The sequence below is a fragment of the Macrobrachium rosenbergii genome, chromosome 43, assembly GCF_040412425.1.
Source record: "Macrobrachium rosenbergii isolate ZJJX-2024 chromosome 43, ASM4041242v1, whole genome shotgun sequence".
NCBI lineage: Eukaryota > Metazoa > Arthropoda > Malacostraca > Decapoda > Palaemonidae > Macrobrachium > Macrobrachium rosenbergii.
The window spans coordinates 53,951,625-53,969,273 of NC_089783.1; the positions used below are offsets into that span (position 1 = coordinate 53,951,625).

At 36.6% G+C, this 17,649-nt stretch overlaps 1 protein-coding gene across 22 annotated transcripts in view; it reads right to left on the reverse strand.

Annotated features, from left to right (window-relative positions):
- Nucleotides 1–12,742: 12,742 nt before the first annotated feature.
- LOC136828927 (uncharacterized) overlaps nt 12,743–17,649 on the reverse strand; it is a 321,892-nt gene continuing 316,985 nt past the window's right edge. For 16 of the 22 annotated variants that reach the window (XM_067087283.1, XM_067087285.1, XM_067087282.1 and 13 more), the window contains one exon: nt 12,743–14,364. Coding sequence is in view for 6 of the 22 variants with exons in the window: in XM_067087282.1 (XP_066943383.1) it covers nt 14,321–14,364 (44 nt within the window). In the remaining 16 variants the exon portion in view is untranslated. The remainder of the gene's footprint in view (nt 14,365–17,649) is intronic. The other 6 variants (XM_067087276.1, XM_067087278.1, XM_067087269.1 and 3 more) reach the window with 2 other exon arrangements.

Genomic DNA, 17,649 nt, shown 5'->3' on the forward strand with positions numbered 1-17,649 from the left:
CTAGCTGGGTGAGTTCACACACACACACACACACACACACACACACACACACACACACACACACACACACACATATATATATATATATATATATATATATATATATAAATTATATATATTACAAAGAAAACCTGATTCACAAAATCGAAAATTGTTTTTTTTCAAATTCTCTGTACTAGCCTTTACTATTTGCGCCATGTAAAGTACGTGTATGCACACATAAATGCACGGTTCTCGAAGATGTATGTCATCACTGATTTGCTAATGTTACTGGTCCTTTCTCAACAAACCAACCCCGCTCCTCTCCTCAGCTCCCCCCCCCACCCCCTGGTAAAAGTAATCGAGGACCTTTTAAATTAGCTGAGATGGCAAAATCTAAAACTGTGTCCTAGACTCCACTGTTATATATTTTGAAAGGCAAATCAACACAGTTGATAACAACTCTAGTGATTTTTTTAAGGAATGGCGTATGATGAGTGATGAAGGCTATTACGCTTATTTTATTCTGAACTGGAAATCAAATCGACTTAAGTCATTAAAGAAGTGTGCAAGTTAGTTTATAACGTTGGTTATCAAGTGGCTGTTGGTTCCCTCTGGGTTTTGCATTTAAATCCTCTTCTTACATAGGAGAGAGAGAGAGAAAGAGAGAGAGAGATAACGTAATTATAAAGGTATTTATATGCCACTACATTTTTACATTAATGGGTTAAGTCAGTCTGATCAGGTCAATCAATAACGATGTGACTCGTGGTGGTTCCTTTATAAATGAATGATCTCACTATAACAAGCCGTTCCCGATATGACACTTCATTATACTGTAGGCATATATATATATATATATATATATATATATATATATATATATATATATATATATATATATATATATATATACATACACATGCAACATTGGCCGGAAGAGCAAGACTATTCTGTTCTCAAGTCAGAGGAAACCTAGCCTTATCGGTGATATGTATCCTAAAATTAGCGTTATTTATTTAAATCTTATTTATATGTTTTCTACGGGTATAGTTTTGATGCTTGAGCTTTGATTAATGAAGTTACAACCATGATTAGATTCATATAGGGGTAGTACCGTCAGTGCACCTCACGCGGTGCACTGTAGGCATTAGTTAAGGTTCTTTGCAGTGTTCCTTTTGCCCCTTGTTGCAACCTCTTCCATTCCCTTTAATGTACCTCCATTCATATTCTTTTTCTTCCTAGTGCAACTGCGAGGTTTTCCTTCTGTTACGCCTTTAAAACCTCTTTACTCTCAATTTCCCTTTCAGCGCTGAATGACCTCATATGACCCAGTGCTTGGCCTTTAGCCTAAATTTTATATTCCATTCAGTCCAACCCCACCGAGATACGTATCCCTTCTTTATAGTTCATCTTAAAAATAAGGAAAATGAGCACCAATCTCCGTAGAAAATTAACTAAAACTTTATGGGATACTTCGTAAAAGCGTATTTTTCAACGCTTTCCTCACTTCAGTCGTGTTAAGCATGTTACTGGCTGGGTCATTTATTTTAGTGGATGATCACTGATGACTGACAAACAGCATCATTCCTGCTGTGATCATGATGTTTTGATGGGAGGGAAACTGAGAGTAGGATGGAGAGTTAACCAGTATCCAAACGTGCACTAGATAGGGTTAGGCCTAAGCTGGAATTATGGAATTCGTAGATTATAGGACAATGTTCAGATTCACGATGAAGCTAGTTACGGAGAGACTCCTAAATTTTATTTCACATATACCCTGTATGCTAACTGGTATCTGCACAATGCTTATGAGTGGATATGAAACTACAAAACTCTATTTCAGATTTAGGGTAATTATCATCTATAACGTGAATTATTTGTTTTAATGATTAAAAAAAGTATGAAACCTTCATTTTTTCGTTTCCTTTTGAACAAATTGTGATATACACAAACACCAGAGGTTAAGCGATCAACACACACATATACTTGTACTAACGCCCACAAACTGAGCCTAATTGGATGGAGAAAAGACAGATATGTACTGTAAGATAAGTAAAGGAGACCCAGGAGCACGCTAGAGGAAGGCTGGATGTGAGAGGGGTTACTGGGAGTGCAATTTCGGCGGTTGGAAGCGATTCTTCTTCGTTATATCTACTGCGCTTGAACAAATGGAGGAGAAAGCTCTGTAATGTGTTCCACTCGTCACCAACAAACAAGATTGTAAGACGATGAACCTGTGCTCGCCGAGTGATGCTGCACAAACTTTTCCTTTAAGGACTTTGCTGCAAAAGCAAAAATTGCCAGTTTCAGTATTAGTCTAAATATTTAACATGAAGGCTGGTGAGTGTGGTAAACAAATCTATGAAATGTGGACATCTGGTGGCCCTTCCTGTAGCCAGCAATTATCAAGACTAATCGCCAAAAATTCAGATGAATCACGGTCTTAAGCTGATTTTTAACGAAGCCATGTTTTTCCTGCAAACAGTAACAGGATACGGATATGAGTGGTTAAGTAAGAGTAAGTAAAGCAAAGCTGAGAGTAGGTAAAGAAAACAAATTGTTAGCTGTCAGTTGATGAGGGGACAATGAAGAACATGTCCACCAAGGAGATATCGCAGTATCGTAATCTGATGATCGCACTTCAGAAAAATTCAAATTAATCATAACTAAGATATAAAGGGCTTCTCTAAATCAAAATAATATGATAATACACATATGAGCAAAGTACATCACAATCACGAGAGGAAAGACCGAGCCCTTCAATGAGAGTCACCGACTGATTTCAAAATAAATCTAGATCGGCCTACGTATTGCCTTTTCTGCTTTCTCTCTAAATTTAACAATGTGCGTCGGCGACATACCAAAGGGATTCTGTTGCTGGGATGTCATAGATCACGAATGCACAATATACCTAGGCAATAAAGCACGTGAATACAAATACCAATGTTTGACTGTGCTTATACACTTACACAAGTTAGCGAAAGGAAATTAATTTAGCTCACCAATTGAACAGAGAAGCTCGATCTAGTTTTAATTTGAGATCAGTGGTGACGCTGCTCGACAGAAGGTATTGTAGTGAGTTACTCTTCGTGCTGAAAGGAACCTTCCGCAGGAGTGTCATCCACAATGTTGTCATTTTCGTAAACGACAGTGAAAAAAATCCCTGATTGCTTTCACATACACATCCAGTAAGATGGGTAATATTCTTTTGTCTCTTTTAAAATTTATATCTCAGTCGTAGCGCTTGTGGGATAATGACTTTGTGCAGTAGGTGGTTGTGTTGCTGCACTTTGTAACCTTTTATTTCCATACTCCATCTTACAGTTGTATCTAAGGGCAATGAAGGCGGAATGACCACCCAACTACCTTAGAAAACAACAAGATCTTATATTACCATTTGTAGACTCATTCACATAGGCCTAGTAACGTCTCGCACGGTTGCACCACATTACGACCGAGTTTATAGATAGCTAAGAACACAATGGCTCCGTGGTGATACTTTTTAGACAAAATAGCCGTTTTCACCTCGTAATTGAAAGTGTCTTTGAATTTCTTGATCCGAAATACTTTACCATAGAGCATAGCACCTAGATTATTAGGCAACTACCAGCTGTTTAATTGTACTACATGGTGAATAACTTCAAATTTATCAGCGCATAATTTGATCCTTCTGCAACCACGTCTTTGCAAGCGTAATACCATTACCTATTGAAAATGACATTGCTTAAAAAATGTATATACAATGTAGTGCTTATCGTGAATTGCTGGTATAGGATACCATTAGGACTGATTTCCAAATGATGCATCGCGAGAAAAGTCGGTAGCAAATCTGATTTACACAGATCGACGTACTGTACATAGCTGTTGTCGAATCATCTGGAAGGTTTATAGGTTTATCAGCTGAAGGGAGTGAAATAGACCTCGGCCATTATAAGAGAATATCATCAGAACCAGTCAGCGTATTCAGATTCATCGTAGTTTACAACTTTTCCCTTAAAGGGCAAGACTTGTTTTCTGCAGATTTGGCTATAACAGATAGCCTGTATGCCATTGACCTAACCTAATTCGAAAACTGAAATTGGTGTTTTCGAACAGTCATTAAACGAAAACATACAATATGTTGTGTAATATTGACGACTTAATTAACAAATGAAGCCTTTATTAGAACAACAACATATTGCATACAATTAAAAAAATAAATATGATTGAAAATTGGCAGCTTTCAGTCGCATTATCTCCATTAATATATATGTTAGGACAAGTTTTTTTCTTAAATAAGCTCAGTGTGTCTCCTTTACACATATTTATGACAGGATTAACCTAACATAACCAACCTAACGTAACCTAACCTAATTCCCGATGGTATCCTTAGCTCGTAATTCGAAAAATAGTGCAGAGAATGGGTGAAGTTTTTCGGATGATATCCAGTTTTATTTCTCCATGAACGACATCGAGGACACAATAGAAACTTAATGACGCTTTACTAGTGTTAAGAAATGGATGGTTGTTAAGCAAATAAAACTAAACGACAGTGAAACTAAATCTGGTGGTGGGGAAGGAAGATGAGCTATGAAACCTGGGTGTCACTGCGGCGAATATCAATAGTAATCTGGTTCACAAATATTGATCTGATAATTCCGTGACTTAGTTGTGCTAATGGGCTGCAGTTAATCTTTCGGTGTTCAAGTGGATAATTCTTAGAAACGTTGTCTTTGTTAATAATGATCTTGAGGAGTGTTTTGTTAAGAAACTTGTGGTTAATTGCGTCTGTAATTGATAGATTGCCCTTACTTTGTCGTAAACTGCCTAAGATAGAGGCTTTTAACCTTTTTATTACCACGCCCCCTTACATCTATAAGTAAAATTCCCACCCAGATTTAAGTGGAAATAAAAAAAAGAGAAAGAAGGGGTTTCGAGGGATAGACAGGGAGGTAAATAATTGTAAAACATGGTAAGCCCAATGAGTCTAACTGGAGTAGTAGACTATAGGAAACTAACGTTATAAGGCGATACGTTTGTATTTTTTCATAAACTTCTTAATATTAGTTCCTCACTCTTGTTTAGAGAATAACGAATATAATTAGAGAATTTTTAATTTTTCCATAGGGCTCGCGCCTGCCCTGGAAATTGCTGACGCCTCTCTGTGGGGGCGCGCCCACCAGGCTAAGACCCACGGAATGTTAATAAAGTGTGTCCCACCTCCGGTTAGGATTACCTTTGTATTGGCTGAGTTGATTTTCTGCCTATCAGAGCTAGAATAATGTTTAAAATATGTTTTGACTTCAAACTTGTTAAGACTGAATGTCAGTGCATTTAAGAAATTTTCTGTATGGCGTCAACATGAGACTAGCTACAGATGGTTTCAAATCATCCGAGTCAAAATGTACTTCGAATGTTAGTTTTAGAGCCGTCAAATATACAATAGACACACACTTGATTTAAGGAGGACTGAAAACAATTACACTCTTATTTTCTAAGTGTTACAATAGAAAGAATTAGACAGTTAATATGGTGTACTAAATGGCTATCGGAAGTCTGCTTACATCCGTATATGACAAATGAGTTGGCTTGTCTCACAGAGCGCTGTCGATGGAGTGGGACTAGATAAGACTCGTCATGTACAGAAGCAAAGCTGATTTAACTTATTGTGCTGTTAGCTGGAGGAAGCCATTTGACAGCCTTTGCCATTTTTTTCTTCCGGCATGCTGCGGTTTCGCGGCAAGTTACTCTTTTTTTTTTTTTTTTTTTTAACTTTTGAACTTTTGGTGAAGATGCAAAAAGATGCCGGAAAGTAAGATCGTAGTCTGCTCCTTGATGAATTTATTAATCATAGAAGGGTGTGTATAGGTCTAACTGGGTAAATGCGTTCAATATTTATTGTGAAGTATTGGGGAAAATTTTGCAGTAGTAACTTACACAAAATATATAGGTCTACCAGGGTATGCTGAGTATGAACCTATACACAGACATGTGCGAATCTCTGGGTTATTTTATGTACCATTTGAGAGAGAGGGAGAGAGAGAAAGTGAATTTGGGGGTAAGGAAGAGATTTGCTCCATTACCAAAAGGCTTGATGTATTCGAATTCTCTGCACACTTATAAATTAGTGTCATACATTCGATAAAACACATGGAGCAATTTTTTTTTATGACTATATAGGCCTACTTCATAAGCGATAATCTGCTGTTTTGGTATAAATAATAGTTTCTATACATTCCCTGTTTCCCCAACAAATATAGTTTATTTTGTTCTAAGTCTATAGTTTTCGTAGCGTCTTATTTTGAGTTTGCAGCATATATCAAGGAAATTGTATGGCTCGATTTTAAACAATAAATAGTGATATTTTGTCACGGCATTTTGTTTCCTCTCTTGTATTGCCTTTAGGCACAAATACTAATTGGGTGAATTTTAATCACATATTGTAAGTCACGTCCCCATTATTTGAAGGGTGGAAATTTGTCATCTTTTATATAACTCTCTCTCTCTCTCTCTCTCTCTCTCTCTCTCTCTCTCTCTCTCTCTCTCTCTCTCTCTCTCTCTCATGCTTATTCAAGTAATATTACGTGTTATATGCACAGTGCAGAATATGTTAGATGTTGCGGTAAGCCTAAGTAAGTTTTAATAACTCACATTCTTCTCTTTCCTTTATCTTCCAGATCAAGTGCTTAGGCGGAGCTTTGAATCTGAATTATCCTGTCGTGCACCTTGCAAAAGACGAAAGCGTTGCTTCAAGAATTTTATACTCCCTCATATGGAATAGTAGACTACACCTGAATCGTGCATAGCTGCCATTGCACTACAGAGGTAAGTTTTTTTTTTGGTGTGTAACTCATATATTTATCTTTCCCGCAACGTTTACTCGTCCGTACATAATTGATGAGATTTTTAGACCTTTGGTATCATTCGAAGAATTTTAGATATCTGGATTTAACACTGTACGTTTATGGCAGTTACTGTGGTATGTCTAAAGGTAGCGTCATGTAAATACCAGCGTCAGTGAAACATTAGGCATGCAAATCAGTCAGGAGTGGTCGCTGGAGCTTCTCCGCCGATATGGCGGATTTTCATAGATAGATATTTCTTGAATCACTGGGTCGTGAGTTCCCTTTGTTCCGTCGTATGCTGCGTGTTGTCTCATTAGCCTTTCCAGGTGGTCCTCTTGTCCCTCGAGTCAGTACTCTGCTGAATACTCCCCTTGTCTTGAGATAAATTTGACCAATCCCTACAACGCTTTCTTCGAGACATAATAATTCATCTTGAATAGTTACGTAAAACTGAAAAAAAGTATTTTTTAAAACTAGTGACGCAAGCTTTCATTTAATAGTTTAACAACGACTATTACAAAATGATCAATATCATTCATTTAGCTTGGTGCCAACAAACATTTGTTAACCCTGTACTGCGCAGTCAAACGTGCATTGGTTTTGAATAGAACACACCGCTTGATTCTGCAAAATACTGGTGCACTGATTTATTATAGCATTTATACCCTACTTGGCTCAGCACGCGTCATCAATGCATGGAATTTATATGTACAGATACTTTCTCTCTCTCTCTCTCTCTCTCTCTCTCTCTCTCTCTCTCTCTCTCTCTCTCTCACACACACACACATACACAGAAGTTTTGGGAAACATGCAAAACTATGACAAAAGAAATTAAAATTTTTTTATAGACATGCTTTTATTAAAATGCACTAAAAAGTAAAAAAATAATTTTTAGGCACGTTTATATAAATAAATAAATAAATAAATAAATATATATATATATATATATATATATATATATATATATATATATATATATATATATATATATATATATATATATATATATATATATATATATATATAAAATGTTACACTGGTTCCTGAAAATATTATTAGCTTTTTCATTATAAGAGAATTCGTATAGCACTAAAGGCAAGGAAAATATGCTGCATTAGATCGTTGTCCATTCTTGCAATTACACGTGAGATGAGCAAGCAACAAGGAAATGTGTGACGATTAGAAGGGAGTATTAGATTATTATCATAGTTAAACGTATCGTTGAACAGTTCATAGCTCATTTTCTCTGTGTATTTGCATAGAAAACGAATTTTAGGCATGACTAATCCGTATGGTCTCTCTCTCTCTCTCTCTCTCTCTCTCTCTCTCTCTCTCTCTCTCTCTCTCTCTCTCTCTTCACGAGAGATTTCGGCGGACGACAATTTAACACCGAGGCAGAGATTTTCACTGTATTGAGACCCTGATCGGGAACTCCTCTCTCTCTCTCTCTCTCTCTCTCTTCACGAGAGATTTCGGCAGACGACAATTTAACACTGAGGCAGAGATTTTCACTGTATTGAGACCCTGATCGGGAACCTCTCCTTCTCTCTCTCGGTGCTGCCAAAATATTCAGAACTGGGCTTTCGTAGACAGATTGCCTATTGCGCAGAATATTTACGCTCTTGTGGGTAGCTGAAAAGTTTGAGTGAAATAAAATTTGTACATTGTTTTAGTACAAATGAAGATAGTCCAAGTACTGCTAAGCAATTAGGCTTCAGTCAGTACTCTTGGCATTTCATCGCTTTGGGGACAAGCTGCATCATTAACTTTCATTGTAAGCTCCACTGTATCTTATTTTTAAAAATGTCTAGTCGAGGCACCAGTTTCTGAGGTGAGCATGACTCATTCGGTTAGTTATTAGATGGCAGTACTCTTAAAGTTTTAGAGGCTTGTATTTTTTTTTTTTTTTTCGTTATTCACAGTGAAGTTCTGAACTGGAAAGATTGTTACTCGACAAATTGTATCTTCTCTGTCGAACTGAAGGGAGTGAGTTAACACAACAGGCGTGGCTTTAGTCCTGATTTTTGTGACCACCTGAAAACGGAAGCCACTGTACATAGCCTATAAATATTCTCAATACTCAGCCCTTAAAGGTTCAGGCACTTTCAAGTGTATATTGCCAGACACGTCCTCAAAGTTAATGCATTCGCTTTGTTGCTGGAAATGCCTGTTCAGCTCTCAAGATATGTGTCCATTGGGACAGTGTCATCATGCTGCTTCGGTTCATACGCTATATCTTTGGCAAATAAGATGGCTATGTTCTAACTTGAGAGGTATATATTCTAAGCAATACAAAAAAACTTTAGATTCATGGATCTCTTTAATCTGTGTCCGCCCAGAACGCTTTCTAGTTGCCATATGTCCTCGTGTTTTTTAGAGAAATATTTCCCTATGGAATTGGAAAACGTTTCAAACGTTTCCAATCATTATATATATATATATATATATATATATATATATATATATATATATATATATATATATATATATATATATATATATATATATATATATATATATATATAAATATTTTTGTATCGACTTTTTGTGTACATTCCGTGCAGCTCAGCCACTTTGTTCGTTTAGCATCTGCTCGTAAATTTATAAAAGATAAGAACGATTCTCCATATGATATCTTTATACGTCGGTCTTCGAATGAAATTGGGCCACTTTTGATCATTCCCATCAGCAAAAAGCTAGACAGTTAACTGGCTTTTAGGGCTTGTAATGGTAATCTTTGAACTAGTGAGGAAAGTAACAAGTTTAATTCATCCAGACCTTAAAATTGAAAGACATACAAGAACATTTACCCATTCAAAAATAATTGAGCCCTTTTAATACTTAATCGTATTAAATCTAAAAACTGATTAAATCTAAAAAATAATGAATGATATCTGAATTTCCTCTCTGATATAGGCAAACCATGTAACAGTAAAACAAAGTATTGGCAAATAAATGCGATCATTTACAAACACGTATGCACAAATATATCGAATAATGGGATACGGATTAGGAATCTCAGTGACCTTTGATGAAGTGACACCAGAGAACTTTCGACCTCTCACTCAGCCTGTCAGTCAAAAGGAAGTGAACAAGAAAGACGGAGTGTAACATAACACTTTATTTGATATTACAAGAAAGAAGTAGAAGTAGATGTAGAAACAGAGGAAATAGAAGAAGATAGGGATGCCGTTTTCGTTATTCCTGTGAATGCCTTTGGTTGGTTTAGTAGTAGAGGAGAAATATGGTAAATTAAGAAAGATTGTTAAAAATTTGTTTTTTTTTTTGGCAAGCATCGTATAAATGAAGACAACGCAAGTGTTATAGTTATATAATCCAAATAGCACACATTCTGATACATACATAAACAGTTTATATATATATATATATATATATATATATATATATATATATATTATATATATATATATATATATATATATATATATATATATACATACATATATATATACATATACATGTGTATATTTTATATATATATATATATATATATATATATACATATATATATATATATATATATATATATATATATATATATATATATATATATATACACGAATAGTTGCATGAATGCGGAAATATATAGGTCTTTCACACGTAACTTAAAAATGTTAAGATCAGGCACACGATTTAATCAGACATAGACCACATCATTTCCTTTCACCTGCAACGGGAAAATATGTTTCTCAGTCAAGGCTTCTGCAACAAGATTGCATAACAGTTGTGAGGAATCGTCCTCGGAACACCACACGTAACCAGCATTCATGACTGACTAAAAATTAACCAACAACTAGATAATAAACAACCTTGTAGAAATAAAGTACACTGTATGATACTCATTTTTATTCTCCAAAAGTATCATCATAAAATTAGATCAAAAATACATAAAATAGCACAAGGTTACGGAGAGAGAGGAGGAACGGGAGAGGGAGAGAGAGAATAAGAGGATGGCTGGGAGAAAGACAGAGACAGAATTCCATAAGTTTGAGTACAATATTTTACAGAGAATTCCCAATAGAACAAGAGATTTGTCAGGGTATGTAAACATACAACATTAAAATACCATCTGGACACTTTTTTTTTTTTTAATCGCTTCACTTAGAATCAGAGAAAATATATATTACAATTCTAAAGTACTGCATTGTATTCACTAATGATTCTTTCACTTGCTGGACTTGTTTATATGATGAGACATGCAATGGAGCCAAAAATAGTTTTTTGGCAATGAAAGCTGGATGACTGAACATGCCAGAAATATATATTGTACAGCTATACATAATTTGTTCCTAACTATGAGAAAGTCCCGCAGCATTCGTTCGAATTTCATCTTTCCCGGCAAGTGACAACACGTGCACGGGAAGCAAACGTTCATTACTAGTAAAGTAGTATCACTGTTGACGCTGAGAGTTCATTGGTGAATCGCTTCAACCTGTTTTATTAAAAAGTAGATGAATAGGAAGACTTATAACCACCGAACACTAAGACGAAATGAGTCACAGAAGGAAACGGAAGCCATGTTGACTGATTTGGCGGACACCAATCATTTTTCGCTACACGATTCTGATTTTGCGTAATTGTACGATGACGTCTTTCACAACAAACATATAACATGGTCAGTGTACGCGGAGGTGACAATCATCAAACCAAAAGAGTAGAACCGAATAAATAGATGATGGAGAGATGAAAAACCAAAGCGCCCGAGACATAGATCAATCCCCTCACTTTCGCGCAAACATTCTTCTACCTGCTACGATTCGTTACACGGCTGATTGGAGTCATCTCTACTCTTCAGGCTAGAAAAGAGAGTAAAACGAAGAACAAAAGACGTTCAATAATGCTGGTCAGATTAACTTTTGTTTTCTATCACAAACGCCGTCGTCACCTCAAGCACCCATTTGTTTTGTTCTTCACACCAGCACTGCTGTAAAATTCGAAGTGTTGCACGACAAGGCACCAAGTACTACAGAAGGCTTATACGGACACTACTAACTGTACATATAGTACATGAACGTACATACACACTGTACGAGTGTATATAGAGATATACACACGCACGCTTACATATAGATGCATACCGTGTACATATACAGTACATTTTTCGGTATACCTATGTATCCCTATAACTATGCAGTATATATACACGCATAGCTCTATATGCTCTCCTCGGAATATTTGTAAATACTGAAATTCTAGCAACGAAAAACAAAAGTTCACCTGAATGATTTAGAGAACCAGACACTATATTTCTTTTACATTTATATATATATATATATATATATATATATATATATATATATATATATATATATATATATATATATATATATATATATATATATATATATATATATATATATATATATAGTGTCTTCCTTCGATCACACATAGATGGGGAATGGTAAAAGACAAAGCCCCAAAGAGGAACTCTGTCCAGTGACATTTGAATGTTTAGAACTGCGTCTAGAAACTCTTGATCAGTTATCAACTTTTGACGAAGAAACGGAAAATGGCAACACTGATGTAACAAGGTGGCTGCTGACATAAATATCACGGTGAAATGACAAACAAAACAAAGAAATGTTGATAAAAAAAAAAAAAAAATGACACACAAGACGTCAATAGAATTCAGTGCATGATGACGTCACGTTCATACTTCTTAGCGAAGGGAAGACTTGAGCCCCATTTTGGCATTGTGATTTATCCAGGAATTTGACATCAGTGAATTGTTATTTTTTAACAGCCTCTGAAATGGATAAATAACTCGATTTGAAGAAGAGCCTGAGTTCAGCAACTCTTATGCCAAAGAATACAACGCATGGGCATCCCTCAGGGACACTCACTGTCTCCTCTTCGGTCTTGTTGAAAAATACTTTTTTTTTTTATTTTGTATGATTATTTAGATCATTTCCATGTTTTGAGAGAATCAAGAAACTCTGACAGAAGAACATCCTTTGATACAACACCTACATTTACCACAATGTGTGTTGATACAGATAATCACAAATTTGATTAATATTATCAAAATTAGGTTGGCAGTTAGGATCAAATACTATAGTCCTTAGATTAACATGACAGAAAGCAGATGAGTCCTATAATGCAATCATACTCTCAAGTTCATTCAGACATGAATTACGATTCCGAAAATCTCTTTCCAGAGCTCCACTGAGTAAATCGTTCATCTCGTTAAATATCAGTTCACATCGACCACTGCAGTAGCTATACGAAACATTTTCCTCGCATCAGTCCTGATAGAAACAAAAATCTTACAAGTATTCGTCTTCTTCGATCTTTTTCCAACGCACGACCGGTCAGTTTCCCCAGCGGCATTTCCGGCTCCTCTATGGGGCACAAGAGCGGGTCCTTTCTCTTGGCGAAATATCAGGAACTCCGGGTTCTTCGAGATGAAGCACAAACGCTGGCCGAACAGGCTGATGTTAGTTAACCCGGACAATCTTGTAGTGTTTCTTGAAGTTCATTGCAGTAAAACTAAGGGCGCCGGTGCCAGTTCACTCTGCTCTGTCCATTTCATTTCATTTTGGCGAAACACTCGAATTTCCGCGCATCGTTTGTCTCGCTTTCTCTCGGAAGCTTCAACGGATAAGGATGTCTTTTCGTTTGCGATACACATGCAAGAATATTTTAGCACATTCCACCTTGGCATTCAGTTTGATAATAATCGTGAGTTATTGTACATTAGTACGAGTTGTTATAAGATCTGCCATGATTTCCATGATATTTAAAGTCTACTAAATTCGTGTGTGTGTATATGTGTGTGTGTGTAGTGGGTACTTCCCAATTCGCTGAGTTTATTCAGTTACGTGTAAAGAACCAGACTCAGTCAGTGGAACGACCGATACCAAAACAATGACTTTGCTTATCGGAAGTCAGCATTTTGAGCTGCATTTGTCAGAGAGTTTGCGTCTTTCGGAAAATGCAGGCGACATTTGTCGTCTCGAAATTCCTTCGGCAAACATGCGCACTTCGTCCATGGAACGTGGGAAGGTGGACCAACAGCAAATGCCTTCTCGCAGAGAAGAACTCAGATGATGATGAGACGATGGCAAGTGGCGTCCTGCTAGGAGACTTCCAAGTGTTGGCGAGGGTTCAATGGCGGGTGAGGCGAGAGGGAGCCGTGAAGGTGAAAAAGGCATTTGCTGCTTGGCTCTATATGAGGGCTCTCATTCTCTCTGGATGACTTCGATGATGACAGAAGTGATGAATGCTCTAGCGACGTCTCAGTATCATCATTAAGCGTGTCGAATGGGTTTGGAGTATGAGGGTGTGGGGAGGAGGAGGAGGAGGAGCTGGGAGGAGGTAGTGGGAGTTAGCAGGTCCCTGATCACTTCCGCTCTTTTCTCTAAAATATTAAAAAAAAAAAAAAAAGACTGAGCGAAAGATCCTTCGAAGAGGTAGTCCTCGGACCTTTGAATGATCATTAAGTTCCCCCCCCCTTTGGTGGAGGGCTAGATCCAGTCTTCTTCTTCTTCTTCTCAGACCTTCTGGTGAATCAGGGATCCATCGTCAGTAAAGCGGCCTGCGGAGAAAGATCACGAGATTAGCGAAGAAAACGTCGCCAGGTTCGATTTCTGGGATTTCCCCACATTTTTGACTGATAATTGATTGTGTTATTACTGCATTTCATGATCACACATGCACAACTGAAAAAGCTTCGTATAGTTATGTCAAATTATATTAGTAATATCATGCTACTACTTATTATAACTATTCTCTTCTACTTGGGTAATATCTACAGCTTATTAACCTAATTTTTTTTCAAGTAAAATGTGAATAGAGAAAGTTCACAGTCACTACAGAACTTTCGGTACAGTTACACTACTGTAATTCTTATGATTTATTTTTCCAAGTAAAATATGAATAGAGAAAGTTCACAGTCACTACAGAACTTTCGGTACAGTTACACTATCGTAATCCTTAAGATTTACAATGAGATAGTTAGGGAATGTGAAAATCAACTACAGTAAAAAAAAAAAAAAAAAAAATCAAAAGGTCAAAAGAGAGCACATTATCCACATACATATCCTTATGGTGGTAATTTCCTTGAATACAAAAACCTAAATATCATATAATTCCAGATATTTTCCCATGCTTTTTGAACTCCTCGTAACCATTTTTTTTTTTTTAGGGAACCGTTCATATGTAGGGTATTCAAACATTTGAAAGCTTTTAAGACTGAAATAGAAAGAAACTCGTAACTTACAGTTATGTACTTCAAAATGCAGACAGATGTGGAACGCAAATATTTAATTAGTGATTAACATTTATTCATGATTTGGCACAAATTCATATAAATCCATGCGCAAAGGAACCACAGTGACATAATTTATGAATAACAGACAGTCTGAGGCATAGTACCTTGATGAATAAACCTTCGAAGATGTCTAATGATGAAATGGACGCGCTCTGAAAAACTTATTTAGTGGTGTAGAAGTTCAGTGTGGAGGGGTGTCTGCCTCCCCGCATCACCGGAGGTATTCATTCAAGTCCGTGGAGGTAAATTGTCGCAAATATTGAATGTAAATCAAACCATTTTCCACTGTAATTGTGAATGATGGCGTGTTATTCGTAAAACTAGTTAATTAGAATGAGAAACTGATATCTGTTACCCGCGGTACGTTTTGTTTGCAGAAGGCCTATTATATATCAATTAGATTGTTACCGTTATAGATCTATCAAGAAATTTTTCATATTGCAAAATATTTGAACGCTAGAATCATACATCAATTAGATTGTTACCGTTATAGATCTATCAAGAAATTTTTCATATTGCAAAATATTTGAACGCTAGAATCATACATCAATTAGATTGTTACCTTTATAGACCTATCAAGAAATTTTTCATATTGCAAAATATTTGAACGCTAGAATCATTGCTAAACGAGCTTAATTTGCTGTGCCAGTTCTGGCAAGATATTGATGCGCAACCAAGTTTTCGTGAAGTGGATTATTTAAAGTAATTATGAGCCTGAGGTACTTATGCATAGCTTAAATCAAGTGAATACTCAAGCGCATTTTACGAAGAATATGTTTTTCTCTGTGACTAGATAACGCTTCAGACCTTAGCTAAAGCAGTGATTCAGTTTGTAGTTGTTATCTCCATTTTGCAATCCATCAAACTATCGTATATAGGCTGCAACTGCAATTGAATTTATTCTCATCACGGAACTGAAAAGCGTAACGGTTCTAGTGTCAGATATTCAAATCGAACTTGCATAAACCATACCAAACCAAACCACTATATAAGTTCTAAATTGGTTATGGGGAGCACTTCACGCAAACAGAACACATTGTTAAAAGCAGTCCTTTTATTGTTATGGCGCCAATTGTATCAATGTTCCAACCGACCCGGCGAAACTTTAAGATTAAGAATCTTTGGCTAACACTATTTACATCAATTTGATTGCTGACGGGAAAGGAATGATTTCCACAGTGATCATAGAATGATTACAAATGTATTAAAATTTAATGAATTTTAGCTCTTCATGACAAGAAATAGAAACTAATTATTATGATGTGAGTAAAACAATTTAGCACCAAAGGCTATGTACGGTGTATTCAAGGGGCGACAAATTATTGCCTGCAGTTCTCATCAGGAGCACGTCTTCTTAACCAGATATCTGAATTTCTACTACAAAAGTGCTTAACCAGATGAAGATATTAGGTCATCACTGAGTTCAACAATAAAATTCAAATTTCTTGGAAAACTTCAAGGTAACTGAAAGATGTAAAGGATGGAAAAAAAACCAGCTAACCTCAAGGTTCAAACTGTCTCAAACTCACTGAGTCTACCATCAACCAGTAACTCTGTCAGAATCATGTAGACACTGCTTGACGCTTGCAGTTCCCAATTAGTATTGTTCAAAGAAAACTACAGAAAGCAAACACAAAAGAATTTCACTTCATCATCTACTTGATTGTTATGGACTGTTATTAGTAAAATGGGGAGTTCGCAGTTACTGAGACACGTTACACATGAGGCAATGGGCGCGCAAGGTGCCACCAGTACTTTAAGATCCCTTGGCATTATAAAAGCTTGTCACTTCCTGCTCGGATTAAATCTGTGCTTCTGCCTGTAAAACTGAGGATAAGCTCTGAGGGACCTTGTTTATGCAGTGTGTAAGGGGCATGTATGACTTATGTAAAGACGAGGTGCTCTGAATTCTTGACACTGGCGAGTCACACGAGTGAGACCATCTTACATATTCCGAAACTTGACTTCCTTGAAAGGCCTGATGTTTGTTAACAGGTCCTCCTCCTCGCCAACCGCACCTGAAGGGCTTAGGGAATAACCCATGACCAATACAGGAGACAGAGAGAGAATGAAACTCGTCGGGTAAATAGAAAGAGTCTTAGAATAGAGGGTTGAAGAACAAAAGACAGGTAGTCAACAGCCACACTGAAAAACTTTCATTGATAACTGCCTAGACGTCATTCTAATGAGCCAGAAAGAAACGGAGAGAGGGAAGGTAGCAGACAATAACTGCTTGTCGTGTTCGAGACAACTGAGAGATCACGGAGCAGTCAACTACTTTACATCTACTCATGTGGCCACAAAGTCGCCAACTTGGTATTTCATTAGACTGAACTGGGGTCATGTGTCGATTCTCTTACAATCCTCTAAATTTGCGAGTCAAAGTTTTAGCTATTTCTTGACAAATTTAAAACGCAGTGACGGATAAGAGGCAAAATTTTGAAGTAATTCAGTGGATTCCCGTTATAGATCTTTTTAATAGTGTAAATATCTGTTACATAAACGTATTAAAGAGTTGAAAAAGAGCACTCTTGCGACAAACTATGTACA